Below are 27,697 nucleotides of genomic sequence, written 5' to 3' on the forward strand. Positions count from 1 at the left end.
GGGGTTTCCCTTTTATCACCCAAGGTCCTCACAAAAATGTCAGGACTTATTTTGTATGTATCTGTGAGCAACTGTAGTGTTTCTGTCTGACCTGGGCTTTCTTGGCCCACACACTAGCCTCTGCTTGACATTTCTTTTTGGCTGGCCACTCCTTCACAGTTCTTATGGAAGAACTAGAAGAATACCACTTTTGTTTCTTTTTGCTTTTTCTGTTTGTTTTTAGCCAATAGTCACTGAAGAATCAACTAAGCTTTTGTGCAGAGGGTAAAGAAGCAGGTACCAGAGATGCACAAACAGGAGGTAAAAGAAGAAGAACCATGAGGGGGTGACTCAACAGGCTAACACCAGGACCCCAGGATGCAGTCCCAATTCCAAATCCCTCTGGCTTAGCACATCTAATAGCATACGAGATCTTTTGAAGGTGAAAACTGAGTTGTAAGATTTGACTTGGGCTATTTTTCTCCAATTATAACTTGTGCGATTTGATTTATTTTTTCCCAATTATTGTTATTGCAGTAAAACACACATAAAATTTGCTATCTTAACTATTTTTAAGTGTATAGTTCAGTAGTATTAAGTAGATTCACATTATTGCGCAACCATCACCATCCATTTTCAGAACTCTTTTCATCTTGAAAAACTGAAATTCTGTACCCATTAAAGAGTTAACTCCCTTTTCCTTCTTCCCCTATCCCCTGGTAACCACCATTCTATTTTCTGTCTGTAAGAATTTGTCTACTCTAAGCACCTCATATAAGTGGAATTATACAGTATTTGTCTTTTTTGAAGCGGCTTATTTCACTTAGCATAATGTCCTCAAGATTCATCCATGTTATAGCATATTGCAGAATGTCCTTCTTTTTAAGGCTGAATAATATTCTATTGAATGTATATACAATAGACATTTTGTTTGTCAATTCATTTGTCAATGGACACCTAGGTTGCCTCCATGTTTTAGTTATTACAGATGATGCTGCTATGAACGTGATGTACAAATATCTCTTCAAGACTCTGTTTTCAATTCTTTGAGTATATATTTAGATGTGGAATTGTGGGATCAGGTAGTAATTCTATTTTTAATTTTTTGAGGAACTGCTATACTGTTTTCCGTAGTAGCTGTAACATTTAACATTTCCACCAACAGTGCAAAAGCGTTTCGATATCTCCACATCCTTACCAACATTTGTTATCTTTCAGTTTTTTAACAGCAGCCATCATAATGGGTGTGAGTTGCTGTCTCACTGTAGTTTGGGTTGCATTTCCCTAATGATTACTAATATTGATAGCATTATTTCATTTATTGTCCATTTGCATATCTTCTTTGGAGAAAGGTCTATTCGAGTCCTTTGCCCATTTTTTAACTGAGTTTTTTTGTGAGGTTTTTTTTTTTTTTTTTTTTTTGGTAGAGTTTAGGAACTCCTTATATATTCTGGATATTAATTCCTTGTTAGATATATGATTTGCAAATATTTTCTCCTACTCTGTTGATTTTTTACTCTGTTTGTAGTATCTTTTGATACATAATTTTTTAAATTTTCAGAAGTCTAATTTGACTATTTTTTCTTCTGTTACCTGTGCCTTTTGTGTTGAAGCCAAGAAATAATTGCCAAATTCAATGTTGTGAAGTTTTTGCCCTATGTCTTCTTCTAAGAGTTTTACAGTTTTGGGTCTTGAATTTAGTTCATGGGTCCACTTTGAGTTAATTTTTGTATATGGTATGAGTTAAAGGCCTAATTTTATTATTTTGCATGTGGATATCCAGTTTTCCTAGCACCATTTTTGAAAAGATAATATTTTCCCCATTAAATTATCTTGGCACCCTTGTTGAAAATTATTTGACTATACACATATATGTGAGGGTTTATTTCTAGACACTCTATTCTATTCCATTCATCTGTTTCTGTCTTTATGCCATTACTACACTGTTTTGGTTTACTCTAAGTTTTATAAGTAATCATATAATTTTTGAAATCAGGAAATGTGAGTTATCCAGCAATGTTCTTTTTCAAATTTTTTTTGCTATTCAGGATTCCTTGAGATTCCATATGAACTTTAGGATGAGTTTTTCTATTTCTACAAAAAAAAGTCATTGGGGTTTTGATAGGAATTGCATTAAATCTGTAGGTTGGTTTGGATACTATTAAGTCTTCCCACCTAGGGAGCCTGGGATGTCTTCCCATTATTCTATTCTTTAATTTCTTTCAGAAATGTTTTGTAGTTTTTGCAGTTTTGTAGTGCAAGTATTTCACCTCCTGGTTAAGTTAATTCCTGGTATTGTAAATGAAACTGTTCTCTTAATTTTCTTTTCAGATTGATCACTGTTAGTGTATAGAAGTGCAACTGATTTTTGAGCTTTGACTTTGTATCCTGCTACTTTGCTGGGTTTATTAGTTCTAACAGCTTTTTGGTCGAATCCTTAGGATTTTCTACATATAAGATTATATTATCTCTAAACAGAGGTAAGTGTACTTTTTCATTTCTAATATGGATGCTTTTTATTTCTCTCCCTTACCTAGTTGCTCTGTCTAGGGCTTCAAGTATTACATTGCATAGAAGTTGCAAAAGTGGTCATCCTTGCCCTGTTCCTGATCTCAGAGTAAAAGCTTCGAGTCTTTCAACATTGAGTATGATGTTCACTGTGGGTTATTTAAATATGACTTTTATTATATTGAGGTAGAGTCCTTCTATTCTTGGTTTAGTGAGCGTTTTTATCATGAAAGAATGTTGAATCTTGTCAAACACATGACTATCATTTGAGATGATCATATGTTTTCCCCTTCATTCTGTTAATGAGATGTATTAATGAAATTGATTGATTTTTCTATGTTGGATCACCCTTGCATTCCAAGAATAAATCCCATTTGGTCTTGATGTATAATCTTTAAACGTGCAGTTGCAGTCAGTTTTCTATTGTAGCATTTTGTGGAGGGTTTTTGCATCAATGTTATAAGGGATATTGGTCTGCAGTTTTCTTGTAATATTGTCTGGCTTTAATATCACGGTAATGTAGAATGAGTTAGGAAATTTCCCCTGTTTTTCAATTATTTTGAAAAGTTTCAAAGAGACTGGTGTTAGTTCTTCTTTAGAAATGTTGTTGTCTGGCTTTAATATCAAGGTAATGTAGAATGAGTTAGGAAGTTTCCCGTGTGTTTCAATTCTTTTGAGAAGTTTCAAAGAGACTGGTATTAGTTCTTCTTTAGATGTTTGGTAGAACACACTGGTGAAGACATCAGGTCTTTACTTCATTAGGAGATTTTTTATTATTGACTGAATTGCCATGGTTAAAGGTATACTCAGATTTTATTCTTTTCTAAATGAAAACTATTATTTTACTTTAGGCTTGATAGGTTTTGACTTTCTAAGAATTTTTCCATTGAATCTAGGTTATCAAACTTGGTGTACAATTGCTTATAGTACTTTTATAATTCTTTTTATTTCTGTAGAATAGGTGGCAATACCCTCATTTTCATTTCTGAATTTAGTAATTTGAATCTTCTTTTTTTTTTCATTATCTATCTACCTAAAGCTTTGTAAATTTTGTTGACTTTTTTGAAGAGGCAAGTTTTGATTTTGTTAACTTTCTCTATTATTTTTATATTCTACATTTCATTTATCTCTGTTCTGATCTTTATTATTTCCTTCCTTCTGCTAGCTCTGGGTTAGTTTTTCCTGTCTTTTTCTAGTTTCTTAAATTATGAAGTTCATTGTTGATTTGGGATCTTTCTTCTTTTTAATGTATTTAAATCTATCAATTTCCCTCTTATTCCTGCTTTCTCTGTTTTCCATAGTTTTGACATGTAGTGTTTTTTTTTTTATTCACCTCTAAGTATTTTCTAACCATCCTTGTGATTTCTTCCTTGATCTATTGTTTAATAGTGTATTGTTTAACTTCCACAATTTTGAGAATTTTCTAGTTCTCCTTCTCTTATTAATTTCTAACTTTATCCCATTGTGGCTGGAGAAGATACTCTGTATGATACCTACCTTTTAAAATCTATTGAGACTTAAACTGTGTCCTAATATATGGTCTATCCTAGAAAATATTCATGTGCACTTGACAAGAATGTGTATTTTGTTGTTGGATGGAGTGTTCTGTATACGTCTCTTAAATCTAGTTGGTTTATTGTGTTGTTCAAGTCCTCTATTTCTTCACTTATCTTCTGTCTGGTTGTTCTATTCATCATTGGAGTGGAGTATTGATGTCTCCAACATTATTATAGAACTGTCAATTTCTCCCTTCAATTTTATCAGTGCTTGCTTTATATATTTGTATGGTCTGTTATCAGATGTGTAAATGTTTATTATTGTTATATCTTCCCACTGTACTGAGCAATCTATGAATGTATAATGTTTTTCTTTGTTTCTTGTAGCATTTTTTAAATTTAAAATTCATTTTGCTTGATATTAGTATAGTCACTCATTCTCTTTTGGTTACTATTTGCATGAAATATCCTTTTCTATCTTCACTTTCAATCTATTTGTATCTTTGGATCTAAAGTGAGTCTCTTGTAGACAGCATATAGTTGGGCTGTTTTCTTATCCATTCTGCCAATCTTTGTCTTTTTAATGGTGAGCTTAGTCTAAATTACATTTAATGTAATTACTGACAAAGAGCAACTTACTTCTGTAATTTGCTATTTATTTTCTACATACCTTACAGCTTTTTTGGCCTCCATTCCCTGCATTACTATCTTCTTTTGTCTTAGTTGATTTTTTTGTAGTGAAAGGTTTAGCTTTCTTCCTTCGTGTGTGTGTACATATATATTATTTAGCTATTTTCTTTTGTTTACAATTGTGATTACATTTAATATCCTAAAGTGATGATATTCTACTTTAAATTTATATAAACTTAACTTTAATAACATACAAATACTCTGCTCCTTTAACATCTCTGCACCCCACACCTTTAAGTTGTAAATGTCTCAAAATTACACCTTTATACACTAATAATTTTTCATGTCTCCACAATTGTATAGTAAGCAAAATGTGAAATTACAAACCAGACTGACAATCATGCTAGCTTCTAGACTAATAATTGTTTTTAAAATGATTTGACCCTTAAATCATGCAGAAAACCAAAGGTGGAGTTAAATACCATCATTATAGTAATTCTGACTTTTATAATTGTAGATGTATTTACCTTTGCTGAGATGTTTTTTTTTCCTTCATATGGCATCAATTTATTGTTTAGTGCCCTTGTGTATCAACCTGCAGGAAGGACTCCATTTAGCATTTACTGCAAAGACAGGTAAAAACTCCTTCAGCTTCTGTTTATCTGAGAATGTCTTAATTTCTCCCTCACTTTTGGAGAATATTTTTTCTGGGTATAAAATTTCTAGTTGACAGCCAAAAAAACAGCACTTTAAGTATATCAGATCACTACCTTCTGGCCTTCAAAGTTTCTGATGATAAATTTGCTCATAATCTTATTGAAAATCCTTTGTATGAGACAAATCAGCTTTCCTTCACTGCTTTCAAAATTCCCTCTTTGTCTTTGACTTGTGATGGTTTGATTATAATGTGTCTCGATGTGGGTCTCTTTGAGTTCATCAGCTGTCATTGAACTTCTTGGATGTTTATATTCATGTCTTTCATCAAATTTGGGAAGTTTTCCATCATTATTTCTTCAAATATTCTCTTTTTGGTTTCTTTCTTATATTTTTTATCTCTTTTTTGATATTTTCATTTAATGCATACATCATTTTCTTGACTTTCTCCATATTTTCCTTCAGTTTTTTAAGCATCTTTAAGATTTTTTAAAAAGTGTTTGTCTAGTAGATGTGCCACCAGGTCTTTGTCAGGAACAGTTTCTGTTGGTCTTTGTTTTTTTCCCTTGAGAGGGCCATACTTTTTGGTTTCTTTTTATGCCTCATAATTTTTTTGCTAAAAACTGGATATCTGAATCTAATGATATGGTAACTCTGGAAATCAGATTGTCTCCCTTCCTCAAGGATTTGCTGGATTTTGTTTGTTTGTTGTAATTGTTGTAGATTGCCAAGGATCAGCCCGAGCTGCAAACTTGGAGTCTTCTTAGGTCTTTTCTGAGCCTGCACCTTCCCCTGGGCAAGTACAATGTCTTTCTAACTTACCCCATATATGTGGTTGCTTTTGAATGTCTTAGTCTTCAATGTCTGGCTCCCAAAAAGGGAAAAGGAGAAAAATGAAGGAGACACGGGAAAAGGCACATGCTCTTTAAATCCCCTGGAAGTTACCATGCGTTGCCATTTCTTTGTCTGTACCTCTGTTATCAGAGGCAGGAATCAGTGATCACAACATAGATCCCTGTTATTTGTAGGACAGGGTTCATTTTTCCCATTCTGGCTCCTGCACGTTGAGCACAAGCTGCTACTGGAATGTATGCACATCTGGAAAGCCTGCCACAAGGCTGGGGTAGATGATGTGTAGCCACTATTGTGTTAAGAGCTGAAACTCACTGAAATTAAGTACAACTCACTGTCCAAGCCTCCTTCTGGAAGCTGCCAGTTTTGATTAGACACCAGGGTTCCAAAATAGATACATCAGACAGACTTGGAAAGAGTAATTGTTGTCTAGGTAGGGGGACAGATTCAGCCATCTTCACATAATTCTCTATGGGCTATGTTTTAAGGGTATAATTTCATTAAATTTAATGCATATACCAAATAGTGATTCATCAAACATAAAATAACATGTTTTATAATAAGCTGGTTTAGGGCACATTAAGAAAAGAAATAGTAAATATCTTAATGTATAATTGTAGAAACTAAAGAAAGAGAGTTGCTCTGTGTGCTCAAGAATGAAATCAAATTTTTCCCTTTCAACTTTTTAACTCAACCATTACCCCTACTCCTCTTTCTTGGCATTTTCTTATTGTATCAACTGTGAAACGAGCCTACTTAAAATCAGACCCAAGAGAGGTAGGTAGAAGTTGTACTCAGACTCAAGAAAAAGCATGCAAAAATTTCTGTTCCTTTTAATATATGAAAAGAGGTTTCAAAATACAAATAGATAAATGTAGCTAACTAATTGACTTTAACATTAAATTCAACTGATACATAGCATTTATTATGTTATACCTGGAATTGATGGATTGGCGGGGGGTGAGTTTTCAGAATGCTATTTTGAAATAACTTGCATAAATTTGAAAAAGAGAATCCAGTATGATACTTTTTTTTTTTTTATTTTGGAGTGTTCTGCCATAAAAATAGCACTGGTTATTACAATCTTCCAGCACTTTTCTCTGAGTGATAAAAGATATTTTGGAAAATGTGGCTTTTATGATCTTTGGGAGGAGGCCTGGAAAAGGAGGGTTGAGAGTTCAGAGTAACACAGGAAATCTGTGTTTATAATGCTTAAGTGTGTGGGTGTGTTCCTGTGGGCAGTGCTGGAGAGAAAAAATAAAAGAAAACGCATGCAAACCATTGCAGGCAGGACTTGAACAAAAGACTCAAAGAGTCTGTAATATTTATGAAATGTATTCAATATTTACAGAATATACTGGATTGAGGTTATCAAAAACAACTCTTGACACCAAAAGCACAATCCATAAAAGAAAAATGTGATATTTGATTTCATCAAAATTAAAACTAAGATAATGAAAAGCAAGCCCTAAGAGAGTGAAAAGCAAGCCATAGGTTGGGAGAAAATATTTGCAGATCATGTGTCTGAAAAGGGACAAAACTCAACAATAAGAAAAAAAGAAAATTTTTTAATGAGCAAAATATTTGATCTGAGACTTTACCAAGTGAGATGATGCCAAACAGCATTAGTCATTAAGAAAATGTAAATTGAAATCACAATGAGATACTACTACAAATATATTAGAATAATTAACATACATTTTAAAAAAACTAACAATATCAAGGATCAGTGAGAATTAGAAACAGCTGAAATTTCTGTAAGTGGCCAGTAGGAACAAAAAATGACATAGCCCCTCTGGGAAACAATTTGGTAGCTTCTCATAAAGTTAAATATATACCTATCATATGATCCAGCAGTAGCACTCCTCAATATTTACCCAAAAGAGATAAAACATTATGCTCACACAAACTTATAAGCAAATATTTACAGCAGTTTATTCATAATGTCTAAAAATTAGAGACAATCCCAATATCTTTCAAGTGATGAATAGATACATTCATACAATAGAATACCACTGAAAAACAAAAAAGGACAAAACTATCTATACAAGTAATAATATGGATGAATCTCAAATGCATTATGTTGAATAAAAGCAACTAGGTTTCAAAAAACACACATTATAGTTTCATTTATATGACATTTCGAAAAAAGCAAAAGCATGGAAATAACAGATGAGTGGCTGTCCAAGGTTTGGAATGGGTGAGAGGGCTGATTAGAAATAGATGGGAGGAGGAAATTTTTTACAGTGATGGAACTCTTGATTGTGGTGGTTGTTACCTGGCTGTATGTATTTAACAAAACCCATCTAATTGCAGATCAAAATGAATACATTTTACTGGATGACAATTTAGAAACATTGTTTTCATTTGCTCACATTTGTTGCACATTTGTTACACAGAGCTGACATTCTCACCTTCTCCTGACCTTCAAATGTTTCCACAGATAAGGCAAGTTCTGAATGAAAAAAATAAAGTGATGTTTACTATTCTATAGTGACTTGTTGAGGTAAGTAACCTGAAAAAACATGGGAATGTGGGAAAGACTACATTCAAGAGCAACATCAAGCTAAATCTACCCCAGCGATCAGGGAGTAACATTTCAGAGTGGACTGATAGCACCCCTTCATTTAGCTTGCTCTTTTCGCAGGTGCTAGGGAAAGCCATGCGATGCCAACAAGCCCACACTGCTTCAACTTCCTGTGAAGAAAGCCCTACCATGATCCCCACCCACATTATTTATTTTGGTGTCCTGAACAAATAAGAAAATGTAGCCAGTAGTGTTTTCCTTCCATAATTCAAGTAGCACTGGGTTTTGATATAAAGGAAAGCAAGATGCTGGGCAAGTTGGTGTGGTTAAAGAGCCTGCACAGGAGTTCTCTTGTGGAAAGTAGCAGAAAGTCCACTCATGTTCAGGAGCTCTGGGATCTAGTCTTGATTCTGCCATACAGTAACTTGCTGTGTTACTATATGAGCATTTCACATAATTTCTCTAGGTCTTTATTTTCCTATTGTCTTAGTTAATATCGTGGTTGCAAGAAACAGATACCAAGTCAAGTTGGTTTAATCTAGATACAGATAAATAGAAAGATAGATAGCCAATAGTTCTCAACTGGGCGGTGGTTTTATCACCCACCCATCCACCCCAAGTGGACATTTGGCTATGTCTGGAGGTATTTTTGGTTTTCATGTCTGGGAGGATTGATACTGTCATCAGTTGGGTAAAGTCCAGGGACTACCCTACAATGCATAGGATGGCCCCCAACAATAAAGAATTATCTGGATCAAAATAGTGATGAGGTTGGGAAACCCTGATATCTATGTATGTATATATGTATGTATGTATGTATGTATCTATCTATCTATCTATCTATCTATCTATCTATCTATCTCTTTGTATCTATACTATGTATATAATATTTATGTGTCTGTAATTTTTAAAGCATAGTATATTATTTCACAAAATCTAGGGAAATTTGGGGGGTTGGAACTCATCGCACAGGAAGAGTAGAAATCAAGGCAGATTTTGCAGGTTTTGAGTTCTCAACAGAGTTCAAAGGCCTTCTTCTTAGTACCCTCTGATTTCCAGGACTCACTTACAAATGCCTATTCTCTGTGAACCTCAGACTGAGGGGAAATGAGAAAGACACAGCTTGAGGCAGCTGTTCATTCTACTCTAGTTGGCTATGTCCAAGAGGGAGTGTTCAAGCCAAAGTTCAAGCCAGTGGCCATCCTTGGAGATTGGGTCAGGAGCCCTTAGGTGGAGTTGGGAAAACAGCCCTAAAGAGGCCCATTACATTTATCTGTAAGGTACCAATAATGCCACTGCTCCTCTGGAAGCCTACTATCAAATAAAAGGCTGTGGGCCCCAGGGGAACTTGGAAACAGAAATGGCAGGTGTCTCCTTTAAATGAAATTCATAATATTTCTCTCTTTTTTTTTCTATCTTGAAGAACAGATTTCATTTTTTACACTTCTATAGAACAAATGGAACCATGACTTATGTTCCACAATTTCCATAGCTGATTTCATGAACTTTAACAAGTTTTCTTTATTTATAGCAGTCCCAAACTTTATTCCCTTAGAGACGTCAGGACGTGGAGGGTAATTTTGCTGCCTGCCCTCTACGCTTTAAAGACCAAGTGAATTCAAAGAACAGTAAATCCCTGCTCCAGCACAATAAGTGGGGTCCAAAAGGATTTTACGTGGGGTCTATAATTCAATCAACTATTCATGGTCGCGTTATTTTGAAGCTAATGAAATGGCTGCCAGGAACCTGCACTGCTTGCCAGTGGGTAGCGCCAAACGAAGCCCATCCCAAACTTGGCTAAGTTTGCCGCCATCTAGTGGCCACTCCCAGCGTTAGTTTACACCTCGCAATGAACAGGATGCGGGCCTGTGGCTGGCCAGGACGAGCGGGCCATTCTAGGAATTTCCCGGTTAGTTGTCGCTCTTGGATTGGTCCAGACCAGGAAGACTAATTATTACAGGATTACTTAATAAGGAGCTTTTCTGTACTTGGAAACATAAAGCAATGGTTTTAATCTTTGTGAGATTACAGGCCCCTTTGAGAATCTGCCTATATGCATATAATTTTTCATACAATTTCTAGAGGGTTATGGGCTTACTAAAGCCAATCCATGGACACAAAGGGAAAGACACTGAATATAAACCTGATACATATGTTAGCTTGGTGTACTTGTAAGCCATTCTGAAGTCGTTTGGAACAGAAAGGGAAAATGGCAAGGGCAGGTGTGAGAAAAGGAGGAAATCTACTGCTAACTGGAGGATAGTAAGAGTCTTACTGTCCTCTAAAATGTGGCAAATGTCCATGGCTCTTTAGTTGTATTTATACATGCCATGTATCTCCACCTTAGCTTTCCACCCTTAAAATTGGTTCCTTTTTTACATGCCTGAGTTTTTCCTGGGGCTTCCTATTCTCCTCTGGTTTCCATCCAAAGTTGCTGGTGGACCAACAATAGGTTTGGGTTGGGAGTGAGAAGACTTCCTGGGATTAGGCTAGCACCCCCTATTGGCTGGTTGAGTTAGCAAGTCTTGCACCCTCCCCGGCTCAGCGTGAGGACGAGCATCCTTTAACCCCTCTTAGGATGGAATGAGACACTGTGTACAAGTGAAAGACACTGAAACAGTCAGAAGCAGTACACAATTTTTGGAGTCTGCAATGTCATTCCAAAAACAAGTCCTTCTAAGATAGTCCATAGGTAATTCAGGCTTAAAGCGGGTGAAATAAATGTCAGCTGGAATTGCTGGGAAAGAAAGGATGTATTGTTCTATTTTCCATGGGCCTGTTGACAAGCGGCATTAATAACTATTACTAGCGCCTCCTCCCCACTACTCACATTATAAGCAAGAAGCTTTCACTTTTGGTTTCAGTAACCCCCTAACACATCACTTTACCTCATGGACTGTTACTTTACTCAAAGCTGAACTCTGGAATATTAAATAATGTCTTAATGTATATTTTTAGAAAAGAAAATTTTGCAAAACTCAAAACCACTACAATAAAGTAACACAACTGCAAACATTTTGTGAATGTGTTGCCATTGTGCTGTTTCTCTGGGTCTTAGCAACACTTATGGCAGCAGATCACAAACTTTGCTGCATATCCAGTCACTTGGGAGCTTAGAAAAGTTCGAATACCTAGACCACAGCCCTTGTTACTTAAATCAGTGTCTCTGGAGTGGAACCTGGGTCTGGAGAATTTTTTAAACCTCCCCAGGACAGCCACATTTGGTAACCACTAACTTAGTGGAGGAGTTGAGAATGTTCAGCTGAAGCACTGAGGCTGCCTTTGCATGATTCCCTTTGGCCCCAGGGTGACTGCTCTGATCAATAAAACTATCGACACTCGCAAGCACTGGGGTGCTCACAGAGAAGAAATTAAAGGCCATGAAAACTGCAAGATGGGAAATGGTTAAGAGGCTTATAGTGGAATCTGGGCTTGAAAGGGAGATAAGAGAAGTGGATGAATGTGAAATCCAGGTAGGAGGTGGACAGGACTGACGGTGCGGTCAGTTGGGGTAGGGGGAAGTCATGAGGCCACGGGACGGCTCAAAGGTGACCTAGTTCCTGGGAAACAAGGTGGCAGAATGTCAGTCAGCTACGTACTTTGCAGAGCCCAGTGCAAAATGAAAATGTAGAGCCCCTTGTTCAAAAATCATTAAGAATTTTAGGATGGTCACAACAAAACATCAGATTCAGCATGGAGCCCTTCTAAGCATAGGGCCCAATGCAATTGGTCCTCTTTTCCACCCACACCATCTTCCGCTTGTTCCTCCTCCTTCTTCCATCTGCCTCTCCCTCACCCCTGTATGCTGGTGTCTCTCCCTTTCTCTCTAAGCTTCTCTGTCTTTCTTTCTTCCTCTCCTTTGCCCATCCTCACCTCTAATCACAGTTACCCACTTAACCTAACTGCCCACACTACAAAACTGAGGTTTAACTTTCATGTTTGGATTCCTGAGTAGGGCTGCTTTTCCTGGGGCCGCTGAGTCTGAAGGATTTCTTTGCCCACACTTGAGTTTCAGTCATCAAGAAGACTTTGATTATAGGAGCAAGACATACCCCTTGTAGCTCTGTTCAGCAGTCTAAGCCTTAATGACTTAAGCCCTGACCGCCCTCGGGGATAGCTAAATGCTCAGTTACCCACATGCTGTTCCAAATTAGCTTCAGAAACCGAAAGCCCCACTTCCCTCTCCATAAAAAAGTCAGAAATATCTCTCTGGACCAAACTGTTGTTCAATCACTAATAAGGACAGGAAAAAAGAAATGCTTCGGACTCATTTTAAGTTAGTTAATTTCACTGGGCTGGAGAAAAGTTAACAGGCCACAGACAGGCTATTTCACAAAAATCTCTTTGATACCTGTAATGTGCTGGAAACCGTCCTTGGCAGTGATTATCTAAAAGTGCATGAGACAGGCAAAGTCTTGCCTTCAGAAGCTTACGATCTAGTGCAAACATGCAAAGGAATGAGATTGTTTCAGGCACAAATAACAGTATAAAGAAAAAATGTAAGATAATGGGATAAAGAGAGCTTGGAGTTGCAGGGGCTAATTATAGCTAATTATACTAGATGCTAGGGTCAGGAAAGACGTCTTTGAAGAGATAATGTTTGAACTAAAACTGGATGGAGTAGAGGAAAGGCCCTGGTAAGATCTGGGAAGCATATTTCAGGAAGAACAGCAGACAGGCCTTGAGATGGTGTCTATGAGCACTGGGTGTTCAAAAAACTGTTAACAGAAGGAGAGTGTGGCTGGGACACAGAGTGGGAGGAGCAGAGGACTAAAGGTGGGTGGACAGAGAGAGGCAGGGGCCTGATCCCATGGGCAGGGATCATGAGTCTGAATTTAATCCTAAGTATACTGAAAATTTTAATGAGGAACTGACATATATGATTTCCACTTTTAAAAGATGTCGAGTCTGGCCACCATGCAGAAAATACATGGTCCAGGACAAGAGTGGAGGCAGGAAGCCAAGTCAGCTAACTATTTCCTAGACCAGGCAAGTAATGGTGGTGTTTACAGCATTGGAGATAATGGAAATAGTCAGATTAAGGACATAAATTGGTGGTGAATCCAAAAGTCTTTTCTGGTAGATTAGATCTGGAGTGGAAGGGGAAAACATGAGTGGAAGATGACTCTAGGTTTTTAGCCTGAGCAACTCTGTGAATAGTAGAGCCTTTTGCAAAGGGCAGGTGAAATGGGTGTGGAGGGGTGGGAAGAGGGATGATTCAGCATTCTGTGCTGGACACACTGGGGGAGCGAAGCCTGTGAGATATTCAGGTGGAGATGTGGGGCCATCCAGAATCCAGAAAAGAAGTTGGAGCTAATGTATGAAAGTTAGGGTAGGATTTAAAGCCATGGAAAGAGCTTTAAAGGTTTTAAGGTTGGATAAGAGGACAGGTGGACTGAGCCCTGGGACCGGGGCCAGTTTCACAGAAAACCTGTACAGTCATAAAGGGCTCCATGCTTAGATGGTCCCTGCACATGGTTTAATGATTTGCTGTCACTATCTTGAAAGTCTTAATAATTTTTGATCAAGGGATCCCACGCTTTCATTTTGTACTGGGCTCCACAAATGATGTGGCCAGTCCTGCTTGGGATACTTCATTGTTGAGAGATCTGGTAGAGAAGAAGACCTCATGAAAGCAGACTCAGAAAGAATAACTAACGAGGTAAGGGAGAGCCAGGGGGCATGGTGTCAAGGAAGTCTAAAAATTTTTTTTCAAGGAGAAAATGCCTGATGGTGTCAAATGCTGCAGGACAGTTGAGTAAGACGAGGACAGAGGATTCACTCTTGGCTTAGCAAGGTGTGGATTATTAGGGACTTTGATTGGAACCTTCCTAGTGGAGTAGCATGCACCAGTGCTTAACTGGGCTGAGTGCTGAGGAAGAAGGAATCAGATCTATCACTTATATTTGAAAGCCTATGTCAAGAAGATGTCTACATGGGGGTACCTGTCTTTTTTTTTTTTTTTTTTTTGAGATGGAGTTTTGCTCTTGTTGCCCAGGCTGGAGTACAGTGGCCCAATCTCAGCTCACCACAACCTCTGCCTCCCAGGTTCAAACAATTCTCCTGCCTCAGCCTCCTGAGTAGCTGGGATTACAGGTATGCATCACCATGTCCAGGTAACTTTTGTATTTTTAGTAGAGACAGGGTTTCTCTGTGTTGCTCAGTCTGGTCTCGAACTCCCAACCTCAGGTGATCCGCCTGCCTTGGCCTCCCAAAGTGCTAGGATTACAGGCGTGCGTCACCGCGTCCGGCCCTGGGGAGGTCCCTGTCTTTAAACCTATGCCCCTTCTCCCTCCATCTCCAGCTCCATTTTTCATAGTCAGGGGCCTCACACACATGGATGTGGACACCCCAGCCCAGACATCCGAACTTTGTTCTGGGCCTCGCTGCAATCAACCATCTGCAGAAAAACCACTGGGAGGACCTAGGAAAACATTCTTGCAGCTCCTGGCCATCTGCGTAGGTAATTTCACAATCTCAGATGGTCTAGAAGGCAGGCAGGGCTCAGGGTCTAGGTGTGCATGTCCCCTTAACCAGACTCTTTGCACTGTGGGGAGGAAGGAGTACAGATGGTGCAAGAAAAGAGCAGGACCCTCTAAAATACATGTCTCCAATGGAGGCCCCTGTTGTCCAGGCCTATGGGCTATACTGGAGATGAAGATGTGGGTAGACGAAAGCTTTTCGTGGTAGGAAAATTGAGTAATTCTCACTTAGTTGTATATATTTTTCTCTATGAATGTTATCAGCGAGAGTGACGGCAGAAGGAAGTGTTAAGGCCTTGAGGGGAAAATTTAAAAGTAGGCATAAACGTTTTGGGGAAAATGAAAGTGAATTTACTAGGTATGTGCTATAGTTTAAATGATGGCGTCTCCTCCAAAATTCATGATGAAACTTCATCTCCAATGCAACAGTAGTAAGAGCTGTGGCCCTTGGGAGGTGATTAGGTCATAGCAGCTCTGCTCTGATGGATGGCATTAGGATCCTCATAAAAGGGCTTGAATGAGTGCGTTCACCCTCTTCTGCCCTTCCCTCATGTGAGGTCACAGCACTCCTCCCTTTTGCCCTTCCATCCCTTTCTGCCATGTGAGACCACCGAGACAGCATCATCTACAAGGAATGAGCCTTCACCAGACACTGCTCTTGAAAGCACCTTGATCTTGGACTTGCCAGCCTCCAGAACTGTGATAAATAAAGGTCTGTTCTGTATAAATTATCCAGTCTCAGGCATTTAGTTACAGCAGCACTAGTGGACTAAGACAGTAGGTGTGGTAAGTTGGCCTGGCTATGTCGAGTGCCCACCTCAGATGACTGGTCATAAATTCAAAGTGAATCCAGGCAGCTCAGGGGTGATTTTCTCCAGTGATGTTCAGCTGTCCAGGTACAGGCACTGAGAAGGTGGATTATTGGGTTTAAATAGGGTTAGGGGTTATGATGAGGAGAAATGGCCAGATCATTTAAGGCTGCATGTTCAGTAGTAGATTTCATGCTAGTTATGAATCTGTGGTAAGGAGGACCTAATGCGGTGACTGATAGTGAAAAAATGGGACCAATGGAATGGTGGCTTACTGAGGTAATGTCAGAGAATTGCTAGAGTGGGTGAGCTGGGCACATAGGATGTGGTGGGCACAGAGTGGGAAGTCTGAAAGTGAGATTTCAGAGGTGGTACAATTACGGGGGTGACGTGGTTTATTTATGACTACGAGTGGCTGAGCTGGTTGGAGGAAGTATTATCTAACAACTCTGCAAAGGAGGTGGAACTACCGGCCCCATTTTTCAGATGAGAAAACTGAGACACGGAGACATTAAAGTGACTTGCCCACAGTCAAAGAAGTGAGGAAAGGTTGAGCTGGAAATCAAACCCAGGCTCATCTGCCTTTAGAGGCCTCATTCTCAAAGACTGCCTCCTACACTCAGGTATGGCTTCGTGGTTAAGTCAAGTGTCCTTTTTTGTTTTTCTTTCAGGAAATGATTTTTATCTGGAATCTTACTTTTTATCTGTGAAGACACAAAGTTACTACAGTATCAATCACTTTCATTACCATGCTGGGCATTTCAGGCCACAGAAGAATGAGATTGGGATAATTTTGTGCTGGCCAGAAAACCGGTTAAATTTGGGGTTTTCTGGGGAGAAATAATGAAAATAGACCACATTTATTGGTGGAAATGCAACTGTATTGTCTGCGGGCACTCTCTACTGGCTCTAAACCAGAAATGACAATGTGGGATTAGAAGCTTGATTTGTGGCTTTTTGGAAGGAGCATACAGACTTGAATGAACATGTAATAACTTGCCCCTTGTAGATATCTAGGGGCTATGGCTCAAGTGGGGCAAGAAAAGCTTTTGTTACAGAACAAACCCTGTGTCAGCTTTTTAAATGTCACAGTCACAGTCACGCTGCATATGTCTAATTCCCTTTAGTGGGCCAGCCCTGCTTCCTCAGAGTGTCTCTAATGAGACTGTCAGAATCCTAATCTTTTCCATCTTCTTACATTCTGAGCCTAGTAAAGTGTCCAGCACATAGTAAGTGTCCAATAAATATGTGTCAATCAGAATAGAAGAAAAATGAGCAAAACAGTACAGTGTCACAGAAGGGAGAGGGACTAATTACACCTGGGTAATTCAGGGAGCCTTCCCAGGAGGAGCTGGGTGCTGGCCATGGTAATGGGGAGGGAGGAGTAGAGTTGGAAAAAAAAAATCCAGAAAGCAGAATAGCAAACTTAGGGGCCCGACATAGAACCCACAAAGGTAGGAATTTTTGTGTGATTCTAGAAAGAAGTACCTTACAATACACTGACAGATGTGGCTCCTGATCTTTCTGGAGAAAATGTGAGCAAGACTAACAGATTTCATAAAAACAGATGGAGGAAGCTAGCATGACAGTTTCAAGGAGGCTGAAAAATGAATTTGGAAGGACTTCTAACCATGAGTACTAAAAAGAAAGAACAATGACTCCAGGTTTAAAGATATTTTCTCCTAAATCAATTTTTGCCATAAATTGTGTGGCTTCTCAGGAAATTCAGTTCAAGAAACATACAGAGCACCTATCACAATCACAGCTTTGTTTCCCTGGGCCTAGAGAGCTGATTCTAGCATTACTTTCCTGGTTTTCACACTGAGTTCCATGTCCCAGGAACAGCCTGAGTCCCAGACAAATCAGGCCAGCTGTCACTCTACCTGGGAAGGAGAATGCGGACCGCTCAGAGGAAGAAGATCAGTGCCAAAATCAAGATCAAACAGGTTGGTCTCAGGACAGAGCACAAGGGCTGGGCTGAGAATGGACTGGAGGTGACAGCTCTCTATCTGCTATCATCTTTACTCTGAGTTGTCTGCATAAGAAAATTCCTTACCCACTAGTAAAGTGGATTTCTGGTTTCTGAATGACCAGGTGCATGGAATCAAATGCAGAATGACCGTCAAAGGGGAAGAATGCATGCACAAGAATCTTTGGGTAGCATCAGCAGAATTGAGGACAAGAAAGACGGGAGCCTCATTTTGAAGGTCCTGCTCTTCCCCCCACAATTATATCTACAAATAATGATCTGAAAGAGACTGGTACGACAGGTACAGGCCTCTTACAGCTAATAGGAAAAACTGCTCTGCCACTGCTGTAACCCACATGTAAGTGATCACAAGCAGTTAAACACTGAGCCCCTGAAGCCCAAACAAACAACTTCCAACCTCACTTCAGTGGCCAGAGGTACACGTGACAGTAGGAGACGGTCGACAGCTCTGGAGGAGGAAGCACTAGGTCATGAAGGAGGGTCTTCCACAGCAAACAACCTAGAGTCCCTTTGCCTGCCCAAAGCAAGGAAAGTTTGAGGAACTGCTCCTGTCATAGCACAGAGACAATGACACTTCTATAGCAGGCATTCTGCAGGAAACTTACCAGAAGCTATCATTATCTTTATTAGAAAGTCACAACTCAGGCATTTTACTGATTTGGAAAAGAACTGGCAAAAACAGACAAACAAAATAAAGCAAAAAGGAAGAAAACAAGAACAGCCATGCAGACAAAATTGACACAAGTCATGCAAATTGAGAAGGAAGTGAATATGTGGTATTTGGAAGCATAAAGAGTAAGAAACAGAACATGCCAGTCAACTGCAGATCAGTATGTGTGCTGTGAGCCAGGAACAGACACTGGGCAGGAAAGGAGATATCTGAAGATGTTGTAAAGACCGTATGTCTAAAGAAAAGAATGAAGAACTAAACTTAACCAAGACAGACAACACGCTGGCACTGCTGGCTGTGCTTTTCACCAATGACTTAATTCAAAGGAGTTGATATCAGATCTCCATTATAGCTGATGTCCATTACAATAATGATAAAATGATAATTACTAGTGTTTATAATGCACTTACTAGATACCAGCTCTTATGCTAAAGTTTGACATAGATCATCTTCTCTTATCCTCACAATAACTGCATGAGTTAGTACTAGGATTGCATTCATTTTACAGTTGGAAAACCTGAGGACCAACGTCACACAGTGACCGACTGATGATACTGGGATTCAAATTCAGACAATCTGGCCCCCAAGCCAGCTTTTTAACCACTGTGTGATAGCTGGCTCATTCCATTATGGTAGTTTACACTTTGCCAGAAAATTCTTTTTGTAAACTTTATAAAATTATTTTAAAATATTAAAAAGTATTCACATCAGACTCAGGAACTCTATATCGTACTGCTTCCTCTTTCACTTTGAAACTCCAAACCAACAAGGAAGCAAATGGTTCAGCCACCATAGGCCAAAATTCCAGCAGTGGGGTATGGCCAGCCCCATCCAGAGCTGAGATCCATGTGTGCATGTTTTGGGGGTGGATGGGTAGTATGGTGTGGAAAGTAGACAGTGCAGCAGCTGTCACCTTAGTTAGTCACAGCTTAAGGAGAATAGATGGTGGTAGCAAAGTTGAGCATCACTTTTAGAAAGGTGGAGGGGTGGTGAGGGGTGCTCACAGCATGACAGGCACAGCAGGGCAATGCTGCTTAAGTACCTATCACATACAGGTGAGCAAACACATGTTTTATGATGAGTAAATCAATGAGTGAACGAAATGAAATGACTGGTCTGAATGTACTGAAGATTCCATAGTTTTATGTAACTCTAGGGAAAGAACATGAGTGGTTATGGGATTGCGTTTTACTTTATGAACTAAAAGAAATAACTTTTAACATTTTAATATTCCTTGAACCCTTCTTAGATAAATTGCAATGCTCAGTCACTACTAAAAAGTATAAAATCTGAAGCTGAGTGTGGTGGCTCATGCCTGTAATCCCAGCACTTTGGGAGGCTGAGGCAGGAGGACTGCTTGGGCCCAGGAGTTCGAGACCAGCCTGGGCAACATAGTGAGACTCCCCCATCTGTATTTTTAAATAATAAAATTTTTTTAAGTATGGAAATTATTTGTAATGAACACATAAACTCTGATCAAAGGCAAAGTCGAAAAGTATGCTAATCAAATGGGCGTTAGAAGTTGTGACTGAGCTTCTTGGCAGCCAAGACAAAGAGGAGAACACAGCAAGTAGCACTCCTGTCTTACTAGAAAGGAGGAAGCACTGCAGTCCCTCAAAGAAGATAAAGTTATTTTCTGAGCACTGAATTCCCAAGCAACTTTCTCACATAGAGTTATACATAGAAGCCGCTGGCATTGTCCATTCTTCCTTCTCATGTTTCCAGTACAATTAGGAGCAGATTTCATGAAATCATTACTTGCAGGAAAGCTATAAACTGAGGATCTAACATTAAAAGACAACTCAGTGAACCCTATTCTGTGAGCATAGCAAGATAATGTAATCCAAGTACAGCTTCTAGTCTGATCTGAGGTTGGAAATGAGACTGTCTATAAAGAAAGGAAACAGATGTTTGCTGAGCACCTAACATATGTCATATGCATGAAATATTTTCTTCCTCTCAGCATATGTGTTACTAGTCTCATTTGTAGAAGCTAAGCAACTTGCCCCAGATTCACTGCTGTTTAAAGCAGAGTCCCAAGTTCATGCACACTTTCCTATATCATACGTTCTCCTTTCTTTCACAATTTTATCAGGAAGAGTCAATGGACAATTTAGCCCCTTTCTTTGGGCAATTTGAGGTTATTCTCCCCAGTGAGGGCCTAGAGTGCTGGTGTTACATACCTTATTAAGAATAACTCATTTTGTTCAAAAGCCAAAGGATCAGTTAGTTGTGGGGTTGACTCATATCTCCATGTTCAGAAATGTTCATGGCTCTTATCTCAAAGGAAGTCCATAGTATTGAAAGCTGTAAACTTCTCTGTTTAAATGGCCTGGGAAATGATTATTATACTCTCTTTTTAGTGATCAGAAGAACTAGAGACTCCCCGTGGACAAGATGTTTACACTGCGACCACAGCATGGGTAGGAACTGGGTGGCGGTAAGAGAGACCCGGATGGAGAGAGGGCTCCAGGCAGATGAGAAAGAGCTGGAAGCTGCAGAAGGGAGGACATGGCTGAAGTCTCCGGTATGCAGCAGGGGAAGGGAAGGTGACAAGAGAGAGGTGGGCGGGTAAGCAGGGCCAGATCATAAAGACTCCATTTAATTCCTTCATGCAGAGGGTCTGTACATAGTATAAAGCCTTCTGCTTCTCCAAAAAAGCAGACACGATGTGCAGGAAAATCACTGTGAGAAAGACGGCAAGTCTGGGGCGCCCTCAAGAACATCTGCACCCAGATCTCAAGGAAGGTGAATGGCAGTGATGGGAACAGGGGTGTGGGGTCAGAATTCCTCTTAGGCACTATCTGGGGCTCCCATAGTTGTTCTCATCACAGCACCTCTCTCACCACTTTGCAGTTGTCTCTGCCCCCACTGAACAGTACGCCCTGCAGGACTATCTTCATATTTCATATTTAGCTCAGCTTCCTGGCAGCCAAGACAAAGAGAACACAGTAAGTTGCACTCCTGTCTTACTAGAAATGAGGAAGCACTGCAGTCCCTCAAAGAAGACAAAGTTATATTCTAGATCTGGCAGGCCTATGGGTATCATTTTTTTTTTCTTTGCAAAGTGACTTTTGGTTTTTAAACAAGCTTTCAAAGAGAAAAAGGATGATGAGTAAAGCCTAACACACGAAATGTCAATTATTTTCTCTCTTTGTAACTTTTGTATCTCAGTTCCTGTCTGGGGACTCTACAAAATTTCCATGCCATCCTCTGAGACAGAATCCCCACAATCTGCCTGTGCCTCACTGTGGCTCTCCGTCATGCTCTTCCAGGTACTATTTGGTCTCATTTGCTGTGACCACAAGTGGGACTTTGCTTCTACTCTTTCCTCCCTCCCATCTCTTGTATCTTAATACAAGTTCAGACCACTCGACCTGGGTACACCTTCATGCAAGATTCTTTCCTCAAGCTGCCTTGTGTGTGATAGGACCATTTTCATCAACTTATTTCTCTCAGTTGGTCCGAGCATCTTTCCAACACCTCCACAGTGGGCCTTACTCAAAAGGACCACATTCCAGCTGGTGGAGTCCCCATAGAGTTCTCCCATTGGATGCTATATGAAGATGCTGCATAACTGTGAGGTGTGAGACAGGGAGATGGCAGCACTACCATTAATGAAGTGACTTATAGTGATGTACACCCACGCCAGGGCCATTGGGCATCTTAACCCTGGCCTAGTTTCAGACACATAGGCACCAAGAACCACCGAGTTAGCCTCTGCCAATCCAAGTGCACAGTCTCAGACAAAGTACAGAATCTAAGTTGACCTCGTCTGGCATGTATAGAGAGAATTTTGTGCATGAGTGGGTATAAAACCAGGTCCTATCGTCCCATCACCACTTAGGTTGGTCCCCACTCTGCTGCTGCTGCAGAAGGCCCAGAGGTGACATCAGTCCATTTTCTTCAAATGGCCAGAAGGCTGTTGGCCTGGGCAGCAGGAAGCATGCACTTGGTGGAGAGAATTTAATTTATGCCTAAATGTTAAGTCAACAGCAACATATGGATAGACATTTTTACTTAAACAACCAATAGCAATATAACTTCTGCATAAAAACAGAGTGGGCCCTGGAAGGAGCAGCTCCCTTGTGTAGCTGTTCAGTGTCTAAGGAAGGCCGTGTTCATATTCTTTTTTTTTTTTTTTCTTGAGACGGAGTCTTGCTCTGTCGCCCAAGATGGAGTGCAGTGGCATGATCGTGGCTCACTACAACCTCCGCCTCCCAGGTTCAAGCAATTCTCCTGCCTCAGCCTCCTAAGTAGCTGGGATTACAGGTGCCCACTACCATGCCCAGCTAATTGTTTGTATTTGTAGCAGCGACTCTACTTGCATGTGTGGGGATCTTTACCAGTTGGAGGCTACTCATGGAAAGCAAAGACTTTGGGCACAGCAAACAGACCACATTCAGTCCATAACCCAGGCTGGTCTGCTTAGCATATGGTAAGTTTGGTAATGAATTGTAAAGAAAGCTCTCACCACTTTCTGATGTTCAGAAAGCTGAACGTCAAACAAGCACAAATCGGTTCACCATGGGCTATATAGTTTCAGGATTCCCCAACCTGGGGAACCTGCATTTCAGTGTTCAAATAAGGCACAAAATGTGCTCAAGTAGACTGGCCTGGTCATTGGGAAGCCATGTAACTCTTTCAAGAAAGCCCTGTAACCTGGGACTGGAGGTCCAGAAAGTCTGGACCTGTCCTCCAGTGATGACAATTCAGTTAAAAAGTTACATAAATTAACAAGCAAAATATTTGAGTAACTGCGTGAAGGCAGTGAAAAGCTGTCATAATTCTAAAATTGAAGATGACAAAGGATCAAAGGAAGAAGTGTGTGCTCTTGGTTCCACCTCAAGTCAAGACTGTTTTGCTCTGCATTTTCCTTTTTCTTCCAACCCCTATTCCCACCAGGATCAATAGGTCAGATGCAGGAAGGTCTGTGACTTTTTTTCATCACTGCATGAATATCTGTCAGACTCATGGTAGTAGACTCAGGTGAGTCTGCCATCCAGCAAGACCCTCTTCAGCTCTGAGATGGAAGTACAGTGGAGAGTCCCGCCCCTCGCTCTCAGAGACTTTCACTTTCACTCCAGCTCACAAGATTCTGGAAACTGGAAGCATAGCTCATCAAAAAAAGCTAGGGCCCCTTTCCTGGGTCACATTCTGTGGCAGTGTCTTCTATTTCACCAAGTGCCCATTCTAGTGTCCTTCCTAAGCTATGGCCTGGCTCCCTGAGGACAGATCTCAATAACAGCCTCCAAAAAATTGAGCTACAGAGTGAATCATGAGTTAATATTTGGGTTCTAGTCCCAAGTGACCTTATATTCCACCCTTTTGGTGATCATCTACTCCAGGAGTTCTCAATTAGAGAAGATATTACCCTCATCCCCATCCCCAAGGAACACTTGGCTATATGTAAAGACAGTTTTATTTGTCACAACTGGTAGTGGTAGGGGGGTGTTACCATCTCCCAGTAGGTAGAGGCCAAGGATTCTGCTAAATATCCTATAATCCACAGGACAGGCCCCACAACAAAAAACGATCCAACCCAAAATGTTAATCGTATCTAGGTTGAGAAAACACTAAAACCACAGATTGTCAGCTTTCCTGACATAACTCCCAGTTCCACAGGTCTTCCCAACAGAGGTAAGTTTCTTTGATATATTGGTAAGCCAGTTCCTATAGTTACATCTGGACACAGGATACTGGAGAGGGGATTGGAAGTCCTGTGACTGAGTCAGGGGCTCTCCCCCATCAGAGGACTCAGCTTATGATCTGAATTCTAGTTCATGTGACACTTATAAATGCATCCTACCGTAGCCCAGTCCTTCAGGGTAACAAACTTGTAGATAGCATGGATAATGACAAGGGCTCCTCTGTATTTCATTATGTCCTTATTATTATTTTTTCATTAAGTAATACTAAATAACACCATCTCCTTGTTTTTGTTGGCTGAAACATTCATTCAGGCAACAAATATTTATTGTGTGTCCAGTTAAGTCCAAGCACTGTGCTCTGTACTAAATGGGTGATAACTGTCTGCTGGGGCTAGTGAACACAGACCACAGTACCTACAGCAGGAGTTCTTCCTTGGGTGAGGATGAAAGTGGGGGGTGCTTGTTGAAATGCAGGATCCTGGGCCTTCCTCCAGAGATTCTGATTTTGTAAGGATGGTGCCAAGAAATCTGCATTTTTAGCCAGCACTTGATGTGAGTCTGATATAGGTTATCTATGGGACCATGCTTTAAGAAACATTGGTAAAAATCATGAAATTCATTCAATCAAATCCCAGACCTGAGTATACACAGTCTTGAGCTGTAGTGTGGTAATTTCCTATATCTGTGAAAAAAAAATCATTTAACTATTAATTGTCTCAACTGTCTCATTTTTTAAAACAAAAGAGTGTAAGACCCTAATAACCTGTGTTCAAACACAGGTGGAGAGAGGGCAGAATGACCTTATTTATGTAGAAGTAGGACACTTTCAAAGGAACAGAACCGTATAATTTGTATGACATACATTGAGCATTAGCCAAATACATTGGTATCAATGATAGTTAGGAGGAAAATCTCTTGCTTATGTAAGAGGTACGAACACTATTTTTTCTCTGAACTGACCTCAGCATACAATCATTCATAGCTTGATTAGGGAACACTAGTCTCCCCTGGTTATCAAGATAAATGGCTTCTCTGATTACTCTGTTTTCTTTCAAATCCTTTCTCACACCTACATCATTAATGCTCCGCTTGTGACTTTTCAATGAAGCACTTATTTTAGTAGCACACTTAATCCCTTTAGAGGTTCAAATCTAAAACTTGTTCAAGCAGAATTCCTCCAAGCTGTTAGAAACACCTTAATACTTATCTATGTCTAATATCAAGGAAGTTATCTCATATATGGCCGAGATACATAAATGTAGGCAATCGTTTTCAGCCCAGTTGCTCTACCGTGAATTACTGTGACCAATTTAGCAATAGAAGAAATCAATGTAAAGAACTTCACAACGAATATATAGATTAAACTTAATGTATCACTATCATCATTAGAAGGACAGGGTAAGGATTAAAGGACAGACTATCTCAGAAAATATGCAGTCTCCCTTAAAATAATAATAAATACATCTCTTTTCCAACTCATCTAAGAATTCCCTCCCATTCTGTTCCTTTAATTGTATCTTTATTACATAAGGTCTTCATTATACTTTAGTACTTTTTTATGTTCCTGTCTTGTTTTTGTTGTCTACCTTTTGCTACAAATAATACACCTTGACTCCTGGGCTCACAAAACAGAACACCCATTGAATTTACTTACAGATTGAGCACCTCAAAAGACTCTAGTCTTTGTGCTCCTGTTCAGAACCATTCAAAATATGGATGAGTTTCCAAACAGGAAGGAAATGGAATATGCTAAAAACTCACAGTTTGGTGTGTAATCTGTAGCCTTAAATCATCTGAAGTACCCCAGATCCTGTACACCAAGAAGTTCCATCCCACTGTTTTGTCCAAATGAAAGAGAACCCCCTCCCAGCATTTTAGAACTTGGACCTGGCATGCCAACTTAAATGCAAATGGTCCCTCAAACTCAGATTTGCTGCGATATCCATTTTTAAGTAGACTATGCTCCCTGCAGACCAACATGCAAATGGTGCTCGAGTATACGTAAGAATCACAGAGGCAACAAAGACAAGACACCAACCATACCTATTTTCGCAGCCTCCACTTTCAGGTTGAAATCCCAGTTCCTTGGCAATTTTAGGGACATTTTGCTTCCAGTTTAAGTGAGTAGTTAGTGAAGCGGTGAGTCTGTCACTGTTTGCGCCCTTCTTGTCTTTTCGCTCTTTCCCTCTGTTTTTGTGTCTGTTTTTGTTCCTCCTTATGATTGCTTCACAAGCAATCTTAGGCTTGAGATTGATTTGCCAACGTGTCTCCTCCTTTCTCTTAGATGAAAGGTCCATCCATCTGTCACTGGAGGATGGCACCCAAACTCCCCCAGCCTCCACCCTCAGTCCCACAGGGGCTGGCACCCTGCTTTTCTTGCTTTCAGTTTTACCAGAAATATCCCAATTGACACTTCCCTCTGCGTCATGGGAAGCAAAACTCCTTTTCGAAAGAATCTCAGGCCTCACTGAGTTGAGGTCCTGATAAACAACTGCTGCCTCTCGGTTTTGTGTGTGTGTGTGTGTGTGTGTGTGTGTGTGTGTGTGTGTGTGTGTTTTTAACTGTCTGCTTCCTTGCATTTGAGGAAGTGGGTGGCCGTTCAGTAAAGATGATACATTATGAGCACTCTTTCTTGAGAAAATGGTTTTTGGAAATGCTTGAAAAACCAGAATGGTTGCTTCTGTTATAAAAGGCTACAGTTTTAATTAAAAGAAAATGTTCAAACTCCCATCTTCTACTTCAACTCTAAGCTCTCCTCTTCCTCACCTAATGGATCAAGCATCCAAAAATGGTCAGAAAAACAACCAACATTCCCCAAAGTTATCTTCTTTTAAATTCTTCCTGCTCTAAGGACCATGTCGCAAGCTCTCCAGCTGCTCAGGATAAAGTTTGCAAGTGATCTCAGCCTGATGTAGGGAGGGTTTTGATGTATTTGGCTTTAATGAATCAACTGAAGCTAGGTCGACCCACTCACATATCATAAGGGTTCTTTGGCATTGTACACAGGGTGTGGGCTTTAGAATCAGGTGTGTGGGCTTCCATTTGCTAGCTCTTCAACTTTTTAACAAGCAACTGAATCTTTCCAGACCTTAATGTCCTCATCAGTAAAATGGGGTTGATAATAACCACAGCTCAAAGGGTTTTTGCAAAGGCATCTAGTGCAGAGCTTGACACAGAGTGGTTTCACCACAAACATTAGTTCAACCTTTATTCTCTTCTATTTAGTTCAGTTACGTGACAAGCTTTCATGTTTAACTGGGTCAGCCTAACCTAGTGATTAAGCATTTGGGCCCTGGAAACACATCACTGGTAGTCAAATCCTGGCTTTCTTGCTGTGGGACTATGGACAAGTTTCTTGACCACTTTGTGCTTCAATTCTTATCTGTAGATGGGGCAAATAATAGGGCTTACTTCACAGGCTGTTGTGAAGCTTTAGTAGAAAAGCCAGT

General features: G+C 39.9%; 1 protein-coding gene and 1 long non-coding RNA gene across 5 annotated transcripts in view; one reads left to right on the forward strand and one right to left on the reverse strand.

Moving 5' to 3' along the window:
- Window positions 1-27,145, reverse strand: part of ARHGAP25 (Rho GTPase activating protein 25) — a 91,432-nt gene extending 64,287 nt beyond the window's left edge. Inside the window, exon 1 of one of the 4 annotated variants that reach the window (XM_077958349.1) lies at window positions 26,292-27,145. In XM_077958349.1, the coding sequence (XP_077814475.1) occupies window positions 26,292-26,352 (61 nt within the window). In that variant the 5' untranslated portion in view covers window positions 26,353-27,145. 4 annotated transcript variants of the gene reach the window in all.
- On the forward strand, window positions 751-26,730 carry LOC144333759 (uncharacterized). The gene is made up of 2 exons (XR_013402752.1): window positions 751-17,883; window positions 18,032-26,730. It is a non-coding gene; the product is annotated as an uncharacterized LOC144333759 (long non-coding RNA).
- Window positions 27,146-27,697: the final 552 nt, after the last annotated feature.

The sequence above is a fragment of the Macaca mulatta genome, chromosome 13 (assembly GCF_049350105.2).
Source record: "Macaca mulatta isolate MMU2019108-1 chromosome 13, T2T-MMU8v2.0, whole genome shotgun sequence".
Classification (NCBI taxonomy): Eukaryota; Metazoa; Chordata; class Mammalia; order Primates; family Cercopithecidae; genus Macaca; species Macaca mulatta.